Here is a 24,106-nt window from a genome sequence, read left to right as displayed (position 1 = left end):
CTCTTTTCATGGAACTGTAATGTTTCCCTTTGCGCATACAGAGGATGATGAAACAGGAAAAAAACATGATAATGATTTTTTTATGTTTTATCTTGACAACTGATGCCAAATTTGTTTTAAGAGATGAGCAAAATGTGGTTAAAATCATCCAAATTCAAATCTACATTTTATCAGGGCTTAAAATGTTCAGCTGTGTCTCTTGCCATATCACCTTATCATTGAAAAACACAACTTCCAGTTCCATATATGAGTAATTGGTGCAGAAAAAAATATACAGACTATGATCGAGAGGGAAGAGAGAGGTATTTTGGTGCAATGTGAATTAAGAGTTCGATAAACTGCAGTGTTCATACAGTACATCTGGTATCAGTGTGAATGTGTATATTGTCAACTGTAGTTGGCAAACTTGTAAAAACCTCCATCCAGCCAACTAAACCCTGGTAGTTATCCATATACATTTCTTCTCATGTTTATGCCGTTCACTCAAAGCACCTTAATTATGTAATGTAAAGTTCATTCTGAACTAGCTCTGAACATTAATCAACAGCCACTGTCCACAACTCGAGTCCATATCGTGCAAAAGATGTTCTCTTGTCCCGCCCTTTCCTTTTTGGTCGCATATCTGCAAGCTGCAGACAACCGCTCATGAGATAATGTTAACTGGCACATGAGAATAATGTTTCCAAAAATCGACATACAGTTTGTGTTTACTGGCATCGTAAATGACAGTTTAGGCAGTATGCTATCGACATTCTTGTAGTACTTCCAAAAGCGTAGCAATGCTGGCCCAGTCCAAATTATAGAACATTTTGAATGGATATATTCGAAAGCATGTGTTGTCGATCATGTAAAGTTATTGGATATACAGACATTAAAGCCAAGGTGGAATGTTTTGACTCCGCTATCATTGAGTACAGAGAATGGCAGGGGTTATAATGAAAGATTCTATCAAACATTGTCATAGTTGTGGGATGATGTGAAGATACATTTCGCTTCATTTTGTGACCTATTTTTATGGAGCCCTAATTGTCAGATGTTAGGAGGGACGAATACTGGTCATAAGAGGAAGTATTTACCATTTAAATGTAATCAAGCTAGTATCAATTGAGCCATTCTCACATAACTATTTTTCACTATTATGTCTCTCCATCCATTTTCTCTCCTGCTTATCTTCACTAACGTTGCGAGTGAGCTGGAACCCAACTAACCCTGCTGATTTGGGGCGAGAGGCAGGGTACACATTGAACTGGTCGCCTGCCTTACAACATTTAAAACCCAGCAGCACTTGATTTCTTCAATTCCTCACTATCGAGTAATACTCTAATAGTATGATTATAGTAATACTATAAAATATTACAAGAGGAATCTGAGTCAAGAGTGTACCCACTGCCTCTCATTCAATCAGTTCAGATAGGCTCCAGCTCACCGTAATGAGGATAAGCAGCATAATATTATAAAAAATTGATGGAGAATAATAGTAATATTGCTCAAATTTAAAAACATTTCAGAAGTGTGTATCAAACTCGTAGCCCTTCACACTAATCTGTACCCAAAAAGTTTTAGAAAGATTGGTGACCACTAGTCCAAAGCCTTATGCTTGATGATTTGATGAGGTCATGAGTGTTATCTTGTTGCTTGATGAAGGCTTTCCCAATCATTTTTGTTGCACTTGGCAGACAAAGTGTTTCTGTACATTTTGCAGCTGCCATTCATGTGTGTTACATTCATAAAGATTAATGATGAGGCCATCCCGGAATTAGGAATGTAGCCAACGAACAACGACATTAAAGCCAATGACATGTACAAATGAGTAGCTTGTATTTTAGGAATCATGAACAGAGACATCCTTTCTCTTAACTTAGAGAGCGTTTCCACCACTTAGGTAAAATGTAATAGTTGTTACTTTGTCTCTGGCTTTGGAATGATATGTTCTTCCTTGCACCCAAACACAGCTCTCTGGCCTTCATGTTGTTTACACCCATAACTATTATGAATGTTGTCTTCACAGACAACAACAACAAAACAAGGTTAAAAAAGCACCAAAAATGGTAGGATTGGCGGGTCATTTTGACTATAAGTTGCCTTTGGTATCCTCAATCAGACTCATTTAGTAATCATGAAAATGGAGCAGAATAATACAACTCGTGGCCAATCATTTGCATACAAACCAGTACAATGAAAAAGTGTTTCTTTCATATGATACATGTTTTGCCCATTGGAAGTACGGTATGTGAATTTGGCAAGTCCCACAGACTGTTCTATTAACTACAGTGTAAAATACTAAATTAATAAAGAAATGAAATGATACTAAATCAGCCATCCATCATCCAATCCGCTTATTCTCACAAGGGTTGCAGGTGTGCTGGAGCCTATCGCAGCTGTCTTCGGGCAGTAGGCACGGTACACCCTGAACTGGTTGTCTGCCAATCGCAGGGCACACAGAGACAAACATCCACACTCACAATCACACCTAGGGGCAATTTAGAGTGTCCAATTAACCTACCAAGCATGCTTTGGAATGTGGGAGGTGGAAGGACATACATGTGATATTCACCAATGTGCATTTCTAATACCATAACATTTACTTGATACAAATAATATGAATTCTAATGTAAAAATGTTATGGACCTTTTTAAGGCACCTTATGGTGATATTGACTTGTTACCTTCCAAGCTGTGGATCAGGTCCAAATATACATGAAGATGAAGGCGACAATGTTGATCTTTTGTGCTATGATTTAGATTTTGTCAAAACCCTCAAAAAACAACACAAATATAGGAATTGGCATTATTGTTCTAATGCTTTTTCAGGTGAGTGTATGTACACTGGTGTATAACATTTTCATGTTTTTTGTCAGTTGCTTTGGTGCATTTCATAAATGTTGTTTCAATTGCTTATGTCATGTTGACCAAAATGTAAAATAATGAATTTCTGTTGAATTGTCTCAGATCCCACAACAGTTTGACCTTATTTCATCCAATAAATCTTTACATGCTAAATAGATGCATGTGTCATATGTCAAGCAAATTTGTTCATTTACATTTCCATTAGACTTTTTTCCCCCCAGGTGACTCTTATATTTTTCTAATGAAGGGAAATGTGTGAAGCATCGATCAGATCGACAAATGATCAACCCGTTTTCTGAAATCTGTCACAGCAAGTGAAGAGAATTGTTGTGATGTGGATGAGAATTTGTGGCCCAAAAACCAGAACGTAGGGTGTAGGAAGGCTCAAAAACCGGAATATAAGGTGTAAGAAGACTTCCCTGTAATTCCGATAGCGTTGCATAATTTTCCTCTCATGAGATTGTCCCACGTTTACTTTTCTCCTTTTTTTTTTTCTAATATTAACTAATAATCACTACTGTCTTTTTTCTTTATGTATCACAATGTGATGGTTTGTCAACAAATCACAAGGCAAACAGTAAAAGCAAAATGTGAATCTTGCCCAGTCACTTTGCTATGCAATCACCCCAAATGCACGAAAGCTTAACTTTTTGATTTAGAGGAGCTGTGTCCAAACCTTTTGCAAAGAGGGCCAGATTTGTTGAGGTGAAAATGCGGGGGCCCGACCATTTAGCCTGACATTCTTTTTTTACAGGGAACACCAATAAATCCAAGCACATTTTAGCAAACCAGTCTGCTTTTTATTTTTGACTTTTTTATTCAAATTTCAAGATTCTAAAATTATTTTGGTCCATTTGAAACATGACATATCACTGGCAAATACACGTTCACTGAACCTTTACATTTAAAAAAATCAATAAAAAATGTTCTCTCAACATTTTAATTCGGTCCGCTGATAGTGTAGTGGTACACACGCCTGAGTTGTGTGCGGGCAGCGTGGGATCGATTCCCGCTCAGTGACAGTGTCTATGTGTGCCCTGCGACTGGCTGGCGACCAGTTCGGGGTGTAGTCTGCCTTCGCCCATTGACGGCTGGGATAGGCTCCAGCAACTCCCCGCGACCCTATATAGGATAAGCGGTTTGGGAGATGACATGACATGACATTTTAATTCGATGGCAGGGAAATATGGAAAATATTTATGACAGTCTGAACGGTTCAATTCCTATTTTTTCAAATCCTAACTGGGTCGCTTTTATATGTGGTCCTAGATCTGATACGTATCCGATCTTTTCCAATGCGACGGCAGTCTGAACGGCCAGGTCGCATATATCTGACATTGACGTCATTCGGAGCCCAAAATGTACTCCGTGCAGGCAGAGGGCAACTGCTGGCAGCTTTGCTTTAATTTAATTACATTTTAAATTATTTTAATACATAATTTTAATTCATTTAACTTGAAACATGAAGCATAAAGTGTACATTTATGGCAATCGTAGTAATTCAGCGGCTCAAATCGATTCATTTTTCAAGCACAGCTATGACGTGACATCATCGTTAGTGATGTCTCCATGAAATGAGATATTAAAGCGTCGCTTCGTGATTTTAACCAAATACTGTATTCTTTTCTGCCTCCTACCTAATCGCTTCACTGTATAAATGCCCCGACACGCTAGACCAATTTACTTCTGCAAACATAACGTCGGGAGTGACGTCGTCTCTTATTCTGCGCATGCGGGTCACTTTGGTGACGCATGTGTTCATACAGCAGACAAGACCGAGGTCGCATTTATAATGTAATATGAACGCTTACACCAAAAACTCAGATTAAAAAAAAAAAATCTGAATTGAGCATTAAGACCTGTGGTGTGAACCTAGCCTTATATTATGGTACTCTTATATTAACTCTTATATTGTGGAAATACAATTTTCAGTTTTGTTTCCAGAAATCTTTGTTGTTAAATACTGCTAAATAACTTCATGGTACTACAAAATTAGCCCTCCAAAATCACATCACATATTGATGGGGACTACCTGCTTATACTACAACTCTTATGTTATGGAAATACAATTTTTTTTTAATTAATTTTTTTTTTTTTCAGAAATATGTGTTGTTAAATACTGCTCAATGACTTCATGATAGTAAAAAATTAGCCCTCCAAAATCACATCATATCTTGATGGGGAACACCTGCTTAAAACTCTTATATTATGGAAATACAAATTTCTGTAATTTTGTGAATTTTTCTGAATTTTTCGTTGTTATTACTGCTCAATAACCAGGGGTGCACATGATTTTTTTCATGAGTACCAGGAGATTGTCTTTGGTACTCACTGGTGGTCCAATGGATCACATAAGTCACGGTTCGGATCGGTCTCGGATTTTGATCATACAATGACAGTGTAATCAACCAGCGGTTTGTTCTTGTCCTAATTTAGCGACTGAATACGATTTTGGGACTGCGTTGTGTTGGTGTTGGTAGCAAGCGTTAAAACTGCCGATAATTCGAAAACGGAAGTCAAGTTAGCCGTTACGCCACCACGTGGGCCAACTTTAAAGTCACTAAGGCTATTGCATTGGCATTAATGATTCAATGTATTATTTGGTAAGCTTTATTTTGAAGTTAGCCTTTGTGGAGACGGTGTGTTCGTTGAGTATATTTGCAAAACGCTCTTGTACATGCAATTTACGTGATCTTGGGTGTTCAACTTCCTCTGCTGAATGCAGACTAATCACGTTGCCTTATTGTGAACGCGCACAGTTTTTTACCAACGCAAATGCACGTCGTGACGCAAATGACGGTACGCATCAGTGATTTCTGTTGCGCTTGCGTACCTGCGTACCAGTTATACGCGCACCCGTCAATAACTTCATGGTAGTAGTACATAATTAGGCCTCCAAAATGTAACAAAAATTCCCCAAAATACAGGAAAGAGTATTTTCACAAAATAAGAGTTGTAGCAGAAGCAAGCAGTCCCCATGAATATGTAATGTGATTTTGGAGGGCTAATTTTGTACTATCATGAAGTTATTGAGCAGTATTTAACAACAAATATTTCTAGGGGGAAAAAACAGAAAATTGTATTTTCATAACATAAGAGGGTTGTACTGTAACCAGCTGATGGTCTTCCATGAGTGTAATGAAAGAAGAAACACGACAATGAATAATGATGAAGTTATATATATTTTTTATAGTTCCTTTTCCTGTCGGTGGTTGCTATTTGTTGACCGTCCCTGGTCACTGTCTCGCGTCAACTCTTCTTAAGAAACAACTGCATATTCCTCGCTTCGAAGACAAGCAGGTGTGTTAAAAATCAACTCAAATCAGCTTGTAGCTCGTGGCTGCATAACTTTGGTTAGTGAGCATTGTTTGTGTGTAATGATGCTTCATTATTACATTATTGGACCGACTACTCCGGATGTGCCAATCTGTTCCTAACTTTGCCGGACTCTAATACAGTAGTTACACTAGCTGCTGCACCCCCTCCCCTTGTTTGTATTACTGCACACTCCTCATGTGCGTTACAGTGCACTATGCCCGCCCTGTTGAGTGACGTAATGAAGCGAAGGCAATTTAGTGCCACCTGCGAATTTCCGTGTCTGTTTCAACATTTCAGAGGAGGTATGTGTGGCTCATTCGTGTCTGCTGGACTATATTCAACAAAGAATGAACAGAATCCTGCTCGTAAGTTTTCTTTGCTCTTCCTTTTAAGCAGTGGCTCGATTAACGTCAGTTACTGTGGAGCACTTTTTTAAACACCGCGTGTCGTAAAAGCATGCACTGTATTGACCCGTGTGGAATACAGTACGTTGATTTTTTTTTTTTTTTTTACCCGCAATTGTGACATTTCAGGCTTCAGCCGGGAAGAAGTTTATAGTTTGTGTGTGTGTTGGGGGGTGTGTGTGTGGCTGGGGGTCGGTTTCGTAGGGGTCCAACTAGTTTAATGCGGATATGTTGTCTGAGGGATGAGTCAGTTTGTTGACGCCTCTATGACAAAATCTCGCGGAGGACACTTGTGAAATTCCTCGCTTATTTAAAAGAGAAAGTCGTTGAATTTGCCACAACTTTAAGGACGCTGCTTCTCAAAGCTTATGGTGCTACTAATGGTAACTTTCTTGTGCGTGGTATCATGCACGGCAAGTGGATCAAGTTATAGTTGTGAAATGTTACGCGTGTTAATAACTGAAGCGTTATTAGCCCCAACAATTAAATATTGTGGACAGCTACGTTCATATAGGCCAATAAGGATTCGAGTTATGCACGGGCTTTGAATAAAGTGCTGCATACATTTTTGCATTACATTGATTACTATGTCTGTCTACATAGTATACTTAAATGCATGTAGCTCAGATATTTAGAAAAAACTCAAATTCATAATTTGCGTTTGGGTTTGGTTGGAACTATAAGATACTGTAACCGAAGGCTAATGTTCTTTAAACATTTTGTGCTAATAGGGTAACACTGTGTGTTTAGGTGTTTTGACTTTTGAGTCTTTGATTTTGATGCTGGAAAAGGTGGTTTTGATGGAAATCAATCTACCTTGTTCTCCCTGCACTTCATTTAAGTAATGAGGTGACATTTCCAATACTTGTTCTTCTTGGTTACTTTAAACTGAAGGCTGACTATGAGTATGTAATAAAGCTTAGGGAGGAAGTCATCGGCAACATTTCCATTACAATAATATGTTCTATAAACCTCCACTAGTCTAAATATGGCATTCTGATTAATACTGTGTTTGTGGAATATGAGTTAAGCAGCAAAATCCACCCGTTTTTAGCCATCTCAGGGGGCAGCCATTTTGTCACTTGCTGTCAACTGAAAATTACATCACAGTTGCTCAGGTAATGACCAGAGCTGGGCACTTGACCCTTTTTTGCCAGTCCGGCCGCGACCCTCCACCCTTGACCTGGCTACCCTTCCGGCCTTGACCCCCCGCCCTTATTGATAAAAATTATTATGGGTGAGTAACTTCTTTACACACACATACGTGACATAACACCCATGCCACTGCCAAACTAGTTTGCTTGGCAGCAGCAACAAGCTGCATGGCACATCCTCTTCTCTGTGGGAAACTGTATGTCATTGCAACATGCTACATAATGGACCGATCAGAAGCAGACCTGTCCCCAACAGCACAATTGCGTAGGTCGTGTGAATCAATGCGGCAGTTGTCGCTCACGCCGGTGCGGGAGTAGAAAGAAGCCTAAAAAGAGGCCTTTCACCGAGTAGGCTGAGATTAAATTTGGCTGCCTCGCGACCACGTCACATGCGTGAGGGCCAATTAGTGGGCCGGACTAAAATCCACTTCCGGATAGTCCAGCCCTTTTTAAAAATTTGTCAGCCCCCACCCCTGCCCCAAAAATGGGCATCCGGCCGGGCCGGAGGGTCTGACCGGTCCAATGACCAATGACCAATGACGCCTCCACCTGTTCTCTGAAGCGAAGCCATTATTGGTCGTTACCTGAGAACTGAGCAACTGTGATGTCATTTTCAGTTGACAGCAAGTGACAAAATGGCCGCCTCAGAGATGGACAAAAACGAGTATTTTTTTTTTTGTTACTGCTTAACTCATTCCACAAACGCAATATCAATCAGAATGCAGTGTTTAGACTAGTGCGGTTGCATTGAATATATTGAAAAGAAAATCTTGGTCTTTAATATTGCTTAACATCATAAAACTGCAATGAATCGCCACCTAAATTTATGTTGAGATTTTTACTTAGGCCCAGTTCAACCACTGAAAAAATCCTTATGATGACCCAAATATTTTGCATTTTATGGATGTTAAGTGTTTTCCTATTTAAACATTAAGGTTATTGAGCACCTCTCGAAAGGAAAAGGCTTACAGTCCATTAAAATCCAAAATATTGGAACAATTGTTCTAACTTGTACCGCATTTGATGTGGGCATAAGTACGAATGTCCACATCAATTTTGGTGAAGATTGATGGCAGTTTTCTGATAAAAAGTGGCATTAAGCTTTTGCAATGGATAGGAAAACACTCAACAGCCATCAACTCCAAAATATTGTTATATAGGATGGTCGGTAGGGTTGGGCACCGGGAATCGGGAACAGAGTGGAACCGAGTGGAACCGGGACTAGCACTTCGGTTCTCCTGGAATCGTTCAGGTTTTAAAATGTCGATGCCACATTTCGATTCCTAATCCATCTCACGAAGGAAGCTGCCCAAAACAAAGTACCAATAGTGTGCGCATTGCGCAGATCAATCGACAGACACAAGCATAATTCAACCAATAGGAAATGTGTGTGAGCGGCAAGTGCCGATCACACAGACAGCAACGAGGACTACAGGATAATGCTCATGGGGCGTGATAATTATCGATGTTCGAGACAAGTCAAAAGTGTGGCTGCGCTTCCTAAAAAAACAAAACAAAAAAAAAACAAGCTGCTCAGTGCAACACGCAAAAAAATTATCTCTTGCGAAGTGTCGTATACTGTAAATATGTGGGTTCAACAGACAGCAAGAAGTTGTTCGTTTTCCATTAAGTTATTTTCCACACACTTCCGGCTCTAATCCTGTTCCTGGCCTTCAAAATAAAAGCATACCAGCAAACCATTACATAACACAGATGAGGTTGCACATCTAATATGATTAAAATACCTCCGCTTACATGGGGTAGAATTGTTAGAGTGTTCGGTGTTTGACTCTTTGCGTCGACCTACCGGTGTTATGAAATTCCTTCCCCGTCGAGACAATGCTTAGTGTGCTTGCGCACGCAATGCTCACAACGCAGACGGTGAGTCAGAATTGGGTAAGTATACAAATGAAATATGTTTAATGTCCACATCGAACACGTATTTTTTTTTTTGTTATATATATATATATTTTTTTATACTCACTTGGCTTGCCCATGGGTGTTAAGTGACATGCTATAAGCTGCATTATTGTATTGTATTTTCTTTAGGTGCTCCAAATTGAAGCTCTCCTGTGGATAATTGAAGCTCATAGAAATGATATTAATTAATTAATTTATTTATAACTTCTAATGCAATTTATTAATTATTTTAAACAGTAGAAAAGCTCATGAAACAATATTTGCAGCGACACCAATGCACAATTATCTCAGAGCATACAAGATGATAAGTGATGTGTGAGCTATTACTCAATGCAACGACGAATAGGGTTGGGCATTGTTTGAATTCCCACTCGGTGACTGTGTCTGTGTGTGCCCTCTGCGGCTGGCTGGTGACCAGTTCAGGGTGCAGTCTGCCCTTCGTCCATAGTCAGCTGGGATAGGCTCCAGTACCTCCCCGCGATCCTGTACATGATGAGCGGTGTGGAAGATGACACACACCATGAATTACGCAAAGGGCTGTTTTTAACCAGTATATTTATTTTTAATAAATGCCAACATTTAATTTTATTGCTCTAATGTTGTAATTATATACAAATGCTTGAAATGTATTGTACCAGGATGCATTTATATGAATTTCATTTAAAACTGCATAATGCTTAAATGCTTACTGTTGCCTTATTTGATCACACACTTCAAATGAACTACAGAGACCTCTTGTAAATATGATCTTCATTAGATGTCTCCCTAATATTCCATTGTTTTGAAACAGGTGACAATAACGTCTTTTACAGTCCTTGGATAGTTTGTTTTTAATGTCCAGGATTTCTTTAAAAATGATATTGTAAGGCAGTGGTGTCAAAGTCAAATGGACGGAGGGCCAAAAAAAAAATTTGCTACAAGCTGAGGGCCGGACTGATCGAATGTTCATTGAACATTTTTAAAATGTCCAGATTGGATCGGGTCCTTCACGCCTGCTGATGATGTCATGCTTCATGATGCATTTCTGTAATATATTTCTTTGCGTAAAATTCCATATCCACAAATCTAAATTTTCGTTTGGACAGGTCACAATTGCTAACCTGTCCGTCAAGCTCTCAGCTGTCTCAACTCTTTGATGGCGCCGTTTTGCGAGGATACTTCTTTATATCAGGCAAGGCAGACTTAATTAAAAAGTGTCTTTTTGGCTTGCCTCTCCCTCCAAACAAGCTATGAAGACAAACTCACCGCTCTATCTCTGCCTGCAGAGAGCTGTCCGCAGCGGAGGAAAGTGTCATGTCTGTGGGTGTGTGCGTCATACTAACTACATCGCGACGAGAAAAAAAGGGGAAAAAATGTAACATTGTATAATATAAAACTAAGCTGCTATTGTACTATTTGTCAATATATTTGCATATCTGGATTATTTTTTATCTTTGTGACCTTTAAATGTTCCAAAAATATTAAAGCCGATAACAGCTGATCAGCTGAAATTCACGTGATTGACCCTATTTCCGATCACGTAATCGGATCGGACGTAGCTAACGCCGACTGTTTGTTTTCATAGTTTAGGGCACTATTTTTGTCCCCAGCCCGAGTCTAGCGCAGTGTGCAGTCTAATTGTGCGCATGGGTGGAGTTTGCTTTGTTGTGGTAGTTTGCTTGAGTAGCGCAGATGGAAGAGGACGCTTGCGCGGATGTGGGATGGAACGCAGCCGATTTCCTGTCCTATTGAAGCAGCTCCCCTCATTAAAATCAGGGCAGTCGAACCACACACAGTCCTTGACACTGCAGGAGCAGAAATTGACTTGCAGGGCCACCTTTACCTACTCATAGACCTCACATTTTTCACCGGACAAAAACTACACTAGACGAGACTAAAACTTCCATTAACCCATTAAGGCCTAAAGCACATGGCTCAACATTTCCCCAAAACGACTAAAAAATCACCCTCTTAAACCTGAGGTTCTCCCAGAAATTCAACACCTACGAAATAATTCATCTCAGACCCTATAGCAGAAACATAATTCCAAAAGAATTTGAGTTTCGACACGTGGCTTTCACACAGGCCTAGTTATTATTCACTGTTTCAATCCGACAGAGCTGAGCAGTCCGTCCCGGGGACGCCCATTTTTGGGGCAGAGGACGGGGGGGCGACAAGTTTTTAAAAAAGGGATGGACTAAGCAAGGGCGGAGGTGGATTTGAGTCCGGCACACTAATCGTCCCTCATGCGTGTGAAGTGATCACGAGGCAGCCAAAGTTCATCTCTACCTACTCTGCGAAATTGGCAAACGACAAAAATTGCCTCCGAACAATTAAAACACGCCACTAGTTACCCAACTGTGCAGGAGATTTTTCAACAAGAGATGCAGCGCCAGTTCTACTAGTATGACAAGTGATGAGACCCAGTAGTGCGAGCAGCGTCACAGCCAGCACACCGGCGAGTGATGCCAGCATGTCGCTAGACTGTCCGCTGCTGGAGGAGTACGTAATAGGGATGCTCCGATCATGATTGGCCGATTTTTGTGAAAAAATGAACGGTCACGGCTGGAGATGCGTTTAGCATGTGATTTGACTTGGAGCCACGCAGCCAGATTCGGAAGCGTGTAGGTTTGGACAGAAACTGACTGTAAGATCCTCGGTTGAGGCAATATTCTACAAAGCTGTCACGATAGAAGGGAGGCAATTTACTCAACAGCCGGTCAACGTGGGACCCACACATGAGCTCAATGCCATTGTAGCCTTTAGAGTTCTCAGCATGCCCACAAATGATTGGATGGACAGAGCAAAGGAGTCAAAACTATTGGCATCACTTATCTTGACTGCAGAAGAGTTCAGGATAGCACCAATCTCTGATTGGATGAGCTGTCTCGGTTGACCGGATGTATCTTGTAGTGCCTTGACAGCTGTGTACGGGCTTGGGCGGTGCATATACGCCTTTGCGAGTTGGAGAGCACTCGGCAGCTTCAGTTGGCTTAGCAATACTTGATATTTATACTGTTCACTTAGATGGGTGTGGTTAAGGAGACTGTCCAGCGCCATCTTCAGGAGAGCAAAGTCTGGTTGCGTGGGCTTTGATATGCCAAAGGCTGAGGCATTCAACATGTCTGCTCCGAGCTGTGGCTGTAGGCCGGGATAGGGGGTAGGTGTTGCTCTAGGAGCCTGGTTGGCAAAGGAAGAGGCCAGAGGCTGCTGCCATCCTTGGCCTGCTATCAGCGGTGGTGGCTGCGCAGCATTAGTGTTGATGGGAGAGCGGTGTGAGGCAGGAAACTGGTCGAAGTGTGACCAACTTGAGGCTGTGTTTTTTGGTGAATGCTTGTAGGCACTACGGGTACGGCGGGCTTCAACTCTGTCGCTTGTCATACAGTACTTGTCTGCTGGAATGACGAACCTTGAGTCATATTGAGGTTTAGTGGACTGCATGTTGGAGCTGCCGCTTCGCTGTGGGTGATCATTGGCGCTGCTGTAGGTGGTGGCTGAGCTGTGGTCGCCGCTTCGAATGGTGGGTTGTTCTGGGTTGATCACAGTTAGGCTTGAGTTGGAGTGAGGAAGTGCAAAGTTGCCTGGAGCAGGTGTAGCAGGTGGAAGTGGCTGATAGGTGCTCGATGTGGTGCTGTTTGTGCTGAGCATTGACGTGACTAGTTTAGCGAGTTACACATCTGCCTTTAGTTGCTGTAGTCTGCGGCTTTGGTCAAGGCGCTCGCTAACAGCTTCCTTTGCTTGAATGGCTTCCTCTTGTGCTTGCTATGCAGTTTTGGATTGAGCTTGAAAATGTTGGAGTTCGCGTTCAGCCTCCATCTTCTTCTAGCTGTCTCTGAAGATTAACAAGCTCAAGTTGTTTAGCATTCTCTTCCAGAATTGCAGCTTGGATGGGAGGGAGTCCATCTTGTGGATAGCGACCAACAGAGTAAGCTGTGTGTCTCCCTGAGTGTGAAATGGAGTTGGTTACACTACTGTGTGATCTCCTCGAAGTGCTTCTGAGCCTGCTGCTGGAGTGGGATGAAGTGATTGGAGGGTGGGAGCCATGTACTGAATAGCCAACTTCATAGTCCATGAGGTGGGGGGGCAGACGAGATTCTCTGAGGGGGCTGCTGACTGTCTCTTCCATCGCAGCTGCGGGGACCATAGTGCTTTAACGTTGTTTCAACGTTTGGTATTGTCTCGAAGGACCAAAGTTTAATGTAGTGTTGTCCACATTAATTTTAAGGATTTACACTGGCTGAAGCGGGCTTTATGGACCATTGATTCCGGTCAGAGAATCAGGAGATAGGAGATTGGAAGTTCTTGAATGCTTTGATTAGTGTCAGGTTGCATCATTCTGAGTATGATTTGTGTGTTTGTGTGCGTGTGTGTGTGTGTGGTCTGAAACAGAAATTAAAAAGAGCTTGAATAAAAGTGAACTCAAACCCAGAGGAGACGCAATAATACTTTTACATTACAACAACAGCTATGAGGGCTGTAATACTGTCGCAGTACTGTCCACCGCGTTGGCGCAGCACTGTTCTATTTTTAGCATCACCAATTCTCGTAACTCGCAACATCACAAACGCGGTAACGGTCATGGCGCAAATAACCGAACCGCGAAATAAAACATATTTAACATTTTCTAAACAGGTAGGCAATATTTAGCATACATTTTTGCCAGATCGGCCACCCCTATGCTGAAATATCATTAATAAAAATCGTTGCACCTTCGTGGAAGTTCATGTTTTGATAGATGGGTGTTGTATCACATATCGAACAGATGCAAATAACTGAGAAACTCGTGGCATGATATTAGTGAGATGGAGTAACTTTGTATCATGATCGAGCGATTCGTCTCCCCCCAAAAAATTTCGGTAAATTACGTTGCCAAAACACTCTATATTGCTCATAGGTGTATTTATGAGTGTGAATAGTTGTTTGTCACCAACCTTTTTGAAACTGAGAGCTACTTCTTGGCTACGGATTGCTGCAAATGGCTACCATTTTTAATGCACACTTTTTAAATAACAAATGTGCAGAAGTGACCTTTAAACATGTTATGATTAATAATTATGTTCATTTATGTGAAATTGTGAATACACTGATTATTGATTTCTCACAATAATAAGGGATGGAAAAATACCAATGTGCAACACTTTTTCGATAAATCTCTGCCAGTTTAACAATTTTCCAATGATCAATTGTACAACATTCCTAGAAAATTGCAATGTCCCATCACTGCTATCTATTTTTGGAACAGGCCTGCGGGTTACTCATATGGTCCTTGAGGGCTGTCGCGGGCACCACGTTGGTGAGCCCTGGTCTCCAGTATATGCGCCCTGTGATTTTCTGGCCACCAGTTTGAAGAGTCCGTCACCCAAAGTCGGCTGGGAAACTAATAAAACATTAAATGAAAAAAACATTGTAACCACTTTTTATTTATAGGCCAACTCCATCCTCTTTTGCTACTAGTGTTGATCTGGTCAGAGTTATGTAGTTGTTGCTACTTTGAAAGTGTGAAATAAATAGTTTACCTGTAAACAAGCAAGCCAGCACCACAATTGTTATCTTATCCTCACAATGTCCAGGTTTTTTAAAAAAAATTTATTCAAGAGTCTACATTGAAATTGAATGTTCAGTCATGTACAGTCATCCTCTCCTGGGTTCATGTAACAAATCCCACTCAAGTAGCTGAATAGGATGGAAAAATGCTGACATTCCCGACTACCTTCTATATATTGAATCTGAAATCAAATTTGTTCAGAATCTGAAAGGAAAAATACAATTGATCGTGTTGTTTCAATTGAACGGCGCCAGCAATCCTAAGTCTGAAAGGCGTTGGAAAGATTTCATTGACATTGACATTGCAACACTTTTTGTAGAAGCTGCAATCTGATTGGACACAAAATAAAATAATAATGATAACCCAGAAACAACTATAAGCTGCGTAGCCAAGACGCATGCTATTAAATGAAGACAAAAGACTGTTGGAAATACATTTTACAAAGTTTGAAATGCTGGTCAGTGCCTTTGATAATGTTTCGAAGGCTCCTCAGAGCAACGCAACTGACTGGGATCGGCACCATCTCACCCGTTTTTTTGTTGTTTTTTTTTATACCAAAAATGTAAATATTTTCGGTCATCGTTGTATGTTGTTCATGTACTTTTAAGATTACCATTAGAGGGACACTGAATGAATACCTAACAAAACAGGAAGGTAACCAACCATCCATTACATTGTCTGAAGAGGTACTCTTTTATTTCCCATAGGTCATTTCTGTTTTGATTTGGTCTTTTGCATCCACTGCCACATTTCGATTCGATTTGCAAAGCATTAGGACCCGGCGGGAAGTCATCTGTGGAGGCGGGGAGTACCGGAGCGGCAACATCTGCTGCTTAAACTGCCCAGCTGGTAAGGCAAATGCACGCTCAACTGTGTTAGCTGACTGAACCCGTCCGTGTCTCACACAAAGAAGTAGTCCTTGACCCAATCGCAACTGGGCTTGTTGACACATTGGCTTTTGGGACAAATTGGCGTTGATGCTCAGTTAAATGGTGTCTGTTTTGTGCTTGTTTCAGGCACCCATTTGAAGTCGGCATGCACTATGCCAGGTGAAAAGGGGCAGTGTGAGGAATGTGCAGATAAAACACACACTGAACATGCCAATCACTTCAAGCTGTGTCTCGATTGCACCAAGTGTCGTTCAGGTATTTCTGCTTGGTGCATTTGTGCTGTTGAAAGAAATGACTGACAAAGAAAAATAAACATTAAAAATTTTCCAAAGACTGCGAGAATACATTCCACTTCACAAGGTCTTTTTTTATTTTGCTGTTGCAGATCAGGAGATTGTCCGGCCTTGTACTCAAATCCAAAACACAGAATGTCAGTGCAAAGGAGGACGATTTTGTGTACCTGAACAAGCGTGCGAGATGTGCAAAAAGTGTTCAAGGTGATGTACTCTTTGTTCAACCATGACAGGTTAGCCATTTGTATATATTTTCTTCAAATGTTGTTTGCCTCCCTCAAAATTAGGTGTGGGAAGGATGAAAAGCTTGTTCGGAACTGCACTGCTACCTCAGACACGGAGTGCAAAAAAATCCCAATGCAATCTGACTCTGCCGCAGGTATAGTGGAAACTAATAGTTTGATTGCTTCTCTGAAAGTAACAAACTTGCCATTCATTGAAACAAAGTTTAATAATGACACAGTTGTGTTAAATGTGTGTCTTGCGTGTTGAACTACAGTTACAAATAGGTGTTATACTTTCTGTATAAAAGTTGTAATGTATGCTGAATGAAAACATAGCCTAGATTAGTTACAGTATTTAGCCGACTAAAATTTGCTCTTTATTTAGGAATAAAATACCAGCAGATGACTAATTTATGACTAAAACTTTCATTTTAATCAAAAGACTAACTAAACTAAATTCAAATGCCTTGTCAAAATTAACACTGGAATATGCAAAACCTTAATATATCGTCACTATCCTGTGAAAAACACTTATATTCATTTTTTTTTTCATTTTTCCATATACATGAAGGGTGTTTCCATGGTATAGACTAAAATTTGCTCTTTGGACTAAAATACCATCAGATGACTAATTTATGACTAAAACATTCATTTTAATCAAAAGACTAACTAAAACTAAATTAAAAAAGCCTTGTCAAAATTAACGCTGGAATATGCAAAACCTTAATATATCGTCACTATCCTGTGAAAAACACTTATATTATTTTTTTTTTCATTTTTCTTTATACATGAATGGTGTTTCCATGGTACAGACATGGCATTGTGAAAATTTAAAAAAAAGTTTCCAAAATTGGAGATGCGTGTTTTTCACAGGACAGCGACAATATGTTGAAATTGTCCTCATATTCACCATGGTGCTAATGTGGTTCTCTCTCCCTCCCACTCCACCTAGAAAACTCTGCTATTGTTGTCATACCTGTGGTTGTCGGGTTAGTGTTGGCATGTGGGCTAATTTGCTGGTGTATGAGGAAGCCGGAAGGAGGTAGGTACAACCCAAACAGTTTATTCCTTAAATATAATTACACATACACTATTACGCAAAATCATATACGATTCTTATCTCGGTTTCCAAATTTTATTTTGACATTTGTTTTTGTTTGGACAATCTAGGTGGTTGCATCTTCTCCTTAGGCTCTGCAGGAAACGAGCTAAAAGCTGAGGTGAGTTTCATGTCAGCATTACTTTGGGAACAATTAAGAGGAAGGAGAAATACTTGAACGTACTTTTCCAAAAGGGTATGGAGCAAGAGTCTTTTAAATGTGTTCTTCAACTACAGCAGCACACGCAAGAGGAGGAGAATGAACAAACCCAAAAGCCGGGATGCTCCAGTCTGAGCTTTTCTCAGCCACGGGTGAGAGTTCAAAGCTCAGCCGCTCTGGAGGATGAGTGCCAAGCGCTGTGTGAAAGCCGCAACAGCTCTGCCAGTAGCTCTCAACAGAATTTAACAAGCCTGCCTCCTGCCTTTCCTGCCTCTGCCCACCGAATGTGTCTGACCGCCATTCAGCCCGAGTTGAGGGTGAGAGCAGCAAACTCACACCTGCTTCCGGCCGTGCCTCTCACCTCTTCATGCCTTCTTGTTCTTCCACTTCTTTTTCTGGCTTCTGTGAAATTTTAAAGGCTTTCATTTTAATGTCGCTTTTTTCCAAGTTTAAAGAGGCAACTTTTTTTCAGTGTGTTTGAAATTGAAATGATGTGAAACCTTCCATCCTATCCCTTTTCTTGTACCGCTTATTCTCATTGGGGTCATGGATGTGCTGAAGCGTATCCCAGCTGACTTTGGTGAAAGGTTGGCTATACACTAAATCCACGTATCATTCATTTTTCAAAGCAAAACAGGAAAAAAAAACAAAATTACCCATTTCGTTTGTCAACATTCATACCAAAAACCAAAATGAAAAAACATGACTCGTTTTCCGATTCCCAATTTTGTAATGGAATATGGAAAAAAACAGGGCGATTATGGACGTTTCATCTGGCGCAAGTTTCATGACCCAGAAGTAAAATTGAACTGGAAGAGAGCTTTCACCCGACTTGTGGGAATGTCACTAATTTCTATTGAGACGTGGGCTTGAGCAGACTTAAAAACATCCTAACTTGTTGCATTTCAACAAAGCTCAGCCGCTGTGGAGGATGACATGCCGGAGGATTTCACTGTGATGTTAGTGCTTGCAATTTGACTTTGGCTCAGTTTATCATTTTGATTGTTTAAAGTTCAGTGAGCCTTTTCCCTTTTATTTGGAAGAAATTTGTTTCATCTCATTCAGGAAACCATACTAAACAGAGTATTTAATAATAGGACAATTTGATCAGGATCACGTATTCTACATTATTTCAGGTGGTTTTGTCTGAATTGCTTGAGGAGTCTTTGTCAGCTGCACTGGCTGTTCAAGCTAAAATCACTGACTTCTTGTGGTTGAATGAGCAACCCTCCGTGGCTTATTCAATGTACTACTGAAGCCCGGATGTTTTCACACTTGTTTAATCTTCACAGTTGTTTCCGCATTGGGATGTAATTATGACGATCAGAGTTGTTCGTGTTGCTGGCTAACTGATGAGTCAGCGGCACCTGCCAAATAACAAGGAAACGGATGTTTTAATCACAGCTTTGGTTGGGTTATAAACGTGATGCAATGCGGCGGTTGTCGCCCGTGCCAACGGGAAGATAAAGGAGACTACTCGACGGCAATTTTTTTTATTTTTTTTTATTTCAACCTGTTTGTTAAACAAATGCTTTCATTTTTTTAATGGACATTATGGAATAATATAATTGGAAATGGAATGCCTTGTGTGTTTTCATTTAGGAGGATGAGCCTTTTCCAGATCTGATTCCTGTAAATGGTAAGTCACTAATTAATTTGTATTAGTCAGTGTTGCTACTTAAATCATGAATGCTTTTGTTGGACTTGATTGGTCTAACCCTGCATAACCTCTCATATTGTGCCTGCAAGCTGGCACTGATCCAGTGATCTTTATCTTGTACCTGACTGACTTTCAGTGCACTACCCCCCCCCCCAATTGTAGCACAAATATATAATCTGAAGTGACAAATGTAGAAAAGAATATACCCTTTGAATATCATAAAGCAATTTGCCTCACTTTATCGTATGTCTCAATAAGGAACAAACTACATTACCAAAATAAAAACATGGAAACTAAATAGACATTTAAATGTTCTTCTTTGCTTGCTTCGTTGCTTCTTTGTCTGTGTTGTTGCAAACCACAATGAATAGACGTGTCAAGTTGAATACGGGCCAGTGTTCTCTGACAGGAGCACCCACATCCATACCTCGCCACTCTAAAATAGAGTCAGCTGGAGACATCATACCAATCATATGATCCTCTCCGTTTTACTTCACATTATGTACAGTTCATACAATCTTGCAGCCTGAGTCAACCAGAAAATTGTTTCCAGTTTGGCAGGAGAAACGCAGTCCACTGATCTTGTTTCACAAGAAGGGCAGCGGCTTCTTCTCGGGTCATAAGTGACGTATGAGCTGCCTCTCAAAAGTAGCAGTAATGTACTTTATTTTATTTTTTATTATGTAACTCCGAACATAAAAACACAACAGCCAGGGGGGTGACAAACATAGAGGCAAAGAAATGTATGACAGAAATATAAAGCGTGACATCATCAGCAGGCGCGAAGGACCCGATCCAATCTGGACATTTTAAAAAATTTCAATGAACATTCAATCAGTCCAGCCCTCAGCTTGTCACAAAATGTTTTATTTGGCCCTCCGTCCCTTTGACTTTGACACCCCTGCTCTACATGTTATAGCAGCAACTCTTCTTTTATCTCCTCATTACTTCCCTTGCTCAGAAAAAAGTTTTTGTTTTTTGAAAAAATATCTTCCTCCCCCCATATCGCCCACCCCTATTCTAACGATAATTTGACAATATTCTACAAAAATATTTTAAATCTGCACTTGCTTCACAGACCAATTGTGGATAGACAGCGTTTGTGAACAACATCTCTTTTAAATTGGTAAATACAGCTTCTGCAAAACAATGATGACAATATTTAACAATAAAGAACAAAAAATTATATATAGATTTACATTGATTTTTGGGGATATTTTTGTCATTTAAATGTCTCTGCTGTTATTACATAATGATGTTGACATTTTGAGCTGCAGTAAGTACTGGTGTATCACTGCCAACTACGAGAGCAATCAGAATGAGAAAAAGGTGTTTGTGACGAAGTGTCACCCAGCGAGAGGAAAAAAAAAAACATCGTCATGAGAACACCCATTCTCATACATTGGCCACCGTATTCAGAATAAAGTTGAATAACAAAACTGCGATTTACCGATAAGTGCATTTTCCCACTCATCGCTGTGATTTGTAGACTTGTGACATGTAGACTTGTGACTTTATTCATGTTTTGGTGTATTCTGGCGTCACGCTAAGCCGCCGTAATTTGTGCAACATGGAGGGAATATGGGCTAGTTATGAATGATGCGGACTAAAAGCGTGTAAACTGAATGTTAACCGATCATTCAGGATGTCACGTTTGACTTGCTCGCTAAAGTACTGTGTGTGAGTAGGTGCGTGCGTTTATTTGTTGGTTCAACTCTGCAACTGTTTTCTGAGTGTGTGTGTGCGTGCGTTTAAGCTTTTGTTAAGCATGCTTGCACGGTCGCCAAGTTTTCCTCGTAATCCATATGGCTCGTGGTGCAACAGAATTACTCTTCACTGCGACCGTTTTGGCACATCTAACAATGTTATTCCCGCCGACGTCAGTCTTGTCATCAACCCCAAACCATTTTCAGACTACGGACGACGCGGACTCGCGCTTCGCTCTCAATCCCCTCTCGGCACTCCTCCATGTTTGAAACAACTCGTCTGCAGTACGGACAGTGTCACGTGACCTGATCCTGCCCGCGGATTCTTGCTTTTAAAGGCAGTATTAATACTCGATAATGTAAAATTACACATGGTGAAAGCAAGATTGACGATGTCGATTACGATATATATCGCCCACCTCTAATTTAAAGATGAAAAAATACGACTTTTTTTGTTTTTGGCGTGACGCACATCCAGCAAACCTAATCTGCTCAAGAAAGAACATCATTTGTAGAATGAAGCCAAGATACCTGAATGAAAGTGTTCACCTTTGTTCGCAGGTGAAGAATCTCTCAGAAAGTGTTTCCAGTATTTCGAGGAAGTAGATATCGACTACTACAAGAGGTTCTTCCGTCAACTTGAACTGAACAGCAATGTGATCAAAAGCAAAGACCAGCTTCATTATGAGGACAGGATTCACGAGTTGCTGAACATTTGGTTTGAGAAGGAGGGCAAGTATGCAAGTTTAAATGACCTGCTGAAAGCATTACTTAAGTTTGATCAAAGACGTACAGCTGAGATCATCAAAGAGAAAGCCTTGGAAAATGGTCATTACGTTTTGGATGAGAAGTCATAACTTGTTGGCGCAACGGCCGTAGTTACTCTGCATACTTGTGTTTGGATGAGTGGATGTGGTGTACAGTTTTGTACATGCCACAGTCTTTTGACAAGAGTGGTACGGGTATTTAGACTGCACAGTACCGATTGGAACTGCAAGGTTTCGCTTCTGGTTTCATCGCACTGAGCAAACGAACAAATATGCTTGTGGGAGAAATGCATTTCAGCTGCAACATGAATTTATATTTCTGTTGAAAGCATTTCAAATAACCATCACAAGTATTTTGGTCAGTCAACTGTGACATTATTGTGTTCCTTCAGATGCCTCAAGAATGACAATGAACATGTGGACGTGTCGGGCTTTGTTCACTTGTCACTGGAGGACTTCTGATGTAAAAGAGTCAGATGAGTTACATGCATAATTGCATTTGTTTTGCAAAGTTTTAAAGAGCATATTTCTTAACTCATGGGTTTACATTCAAAAATGTTGCCAATTCAGATGTGTTGCTTTATCTCCTGTAAAACCTAGGCTTGTGTTACTTGTAGTATTAGGTCACATATCGTCGCTGTCATGTGAAAAACACTTTTCGACATTTTTTTTTTTTTCATTTCCTTATTTTTACATGAATGGTGTTAAAGTGAAAATTAAAAGTTTCCAAAATTGGAGATAAGTGTTTTTCACAGGACAGCGACAATATGTAGGTAGGAACCTTACATAGGGACCGCGGTTGTGCATGGGGCAAATAAACAGGTGCGTCATAATACTTTGTGTGTCCTTCCTCCTAACGCCTCCTGCAAATGTAGTTCGGTCAGACTCACGAACTAATGAGACATTACTGTTAGTGATTGACACTGTTGATCTAATTAACTGCATGTTTTTTCACTCAGCCGTATGTCCGTTACTCCACCCACCCTAAATATTTATGAAATCCTTCTGAATGAAATAGTCTAAATGGACTCCCATTGGCAAACATGGGTTGCCTTTTGGCCTGCTTGTCATTGCATATAAAATGTTTTTTTTTTATCTTAACTTTGTCTTTGTTTGAGTTTTGAGCACATATTCATATTAAAATGAAGGAGGCACGTTTTTCAATGGGCACTTTGAATGCAAGTGTGATTAAGCTGCATCATGGAGCTTTGCTCCAGACGTATTAATGACAGCGCTAATGTCTTAAATGTTTTGTTTGTTTTTCTTCAAGTGACAGTGTTGTCAGTTTTAGATTAATATGTTTATGATGCTGCTATGTATTTATGTACACGTACCTCTGGAGTTTGAAGGAATACCAACTTGTGAATTATGCCACTGATATGATTGTGCGAAGTGAGGACCCAATGTTGGAGTCCTTTTAAAATATCTTTGAAATCTGATATTTTTCTATGTTGGATTATAGGTATTCTATATTTTGTAGCGCTCCTGATGTCTGTTCAAGAGGTATTGTTGAAGTGTGTCAGTATAGTTGGAACAATAAATCTATTTCCTAAAATTGTGCTAATGGACTATTTTCTTGAACTATAGGTACAGTGCAGTTGACCAGGTACGTACCCCCCCCCCCCCCCATTTAAAAAAAAAAAAAAAAAAAAAAAAAAAAAAGGCATCTTAAAAAATGTGTACCTTTTTGCCCAATAAATGAATAAATTCATCTGAGTCCTTCATGTGGCCTACTCTGTTTTTGGAACGTAAGTGACACATTTTCCGTTTTTAATCTCTTCTGACAGCTCTGCACCCCAAAAATATATAGCTTTAAATATGTAGCCTCCAAGGAATGCGTCTCAAAAGAAACCAAAGACATACATTGTTGTGCATTCAATGAAGGCTGTCATTGTGAATCTGACAGAAATCCCACACTTCTTTGTTCATATCGGAATCTTTCTGCCAATTATTTTACACTTGCTCTGCATCCACATGAGAGTACTGTAATGAGACTTTAGTTTCCAGAGCCAAGTTTATAGTTAAAAAGTACAGCGTGTACTATATTTTTTTATTTTACATTTATGGGAATCTTGTGCTACTGCAAATAGTGGTGGGAATCTTTCATTAATTGAATTTGATTGTCAGGGGGCAGTGACTGA

At 40.2% G+C, this 24,106-nt stretch overlaps 1 protein-coding gene across 4 annotated transcripts; it reads left to right on the top strand.

Annotated features, from left to right (window-relative positions):
* Positions 1 to 6,377: 6,377 nt before the first annotated feature.
* Positions 6,378 to 23,525, top strand: hdr (hematopoietic death receptor). 4 transcript variants are annotated; one of them, XM_086031173.1, is made up of 10 exons: positions 6,378 to 6,529; positions 15,874 to 16,015; positions 16,183 to 16,311; positions 16,442 to 16,553; positions 16,637 to 16,728; positions 17,526 to 17,615; positions 17,744 to 17,793; positions 17,913 to 17,984; positions 19,435 to 19,471; positions 21,760 to 23,525. In XM_086031173.1, the coding sequence occupies exons 1-10, from the start codon at positions 6,512 to 6,514 to the stop codon at positions 22,053 to 22,055; spliced, it is 1,038 nt and encodes a 345-aa protein (XP_085887299.1). In that variant the 5' UTR covers positions 6,378 to 6,511; the 3' UTR covers positions 22,056 to 23,525. The 4 variants fall into 4 exon arrangements, with proteins under 4 accessions (XP_085887299.1, XP_085887297.1, XP_085887298.1 ...); XM_086031171.1 differs by having other exon boundaries at positions 17,913 to 18,149; XM_086031172.1 differs by having other exon boundaries at positions 17,910 to 17,984.
* Positions 23,526 to 24,106: the final 581 nt, after the last annotated feature.

The sequence above is a fragment of the Filicampus tigris genome, chromosome 5 (genome assembly GCF_054856515.1).
Source record: "Filicampus tigris isolate MCC_2025a chromosome 5, RoL_Ftig_1.0, whole genome shotgun sequence".
Classification (NCBI taxonomy): domain Eukaryota; kingdom Metazoa; phylum Chordata; class Actinopteri; order Syngnathiformes; family Syngnathidae; genus Filicampus; species Filicampus tigris.
This window is presented reverse-complemented; position numbering and strand designations above follow the sequence as displayed.

Coding starts and splice junctions, on each gene's coding strand:
- hdr (XM_086031170.1), top strand. Junction 16,729..17,525: donor GCAATCTGACTCTGCCGCAG/GTATAGTGGAAA, acceptor CACTCCACCTAG/AAAACTCTGCTATTGTTGTC. Junction 17,794..17,909: donor GAAACGAGCTAAAAGCTGAG/GTGAGTTTCATG, acceptor CTTCAACTACAG/CAGCACACGCAAGAGGAGGA.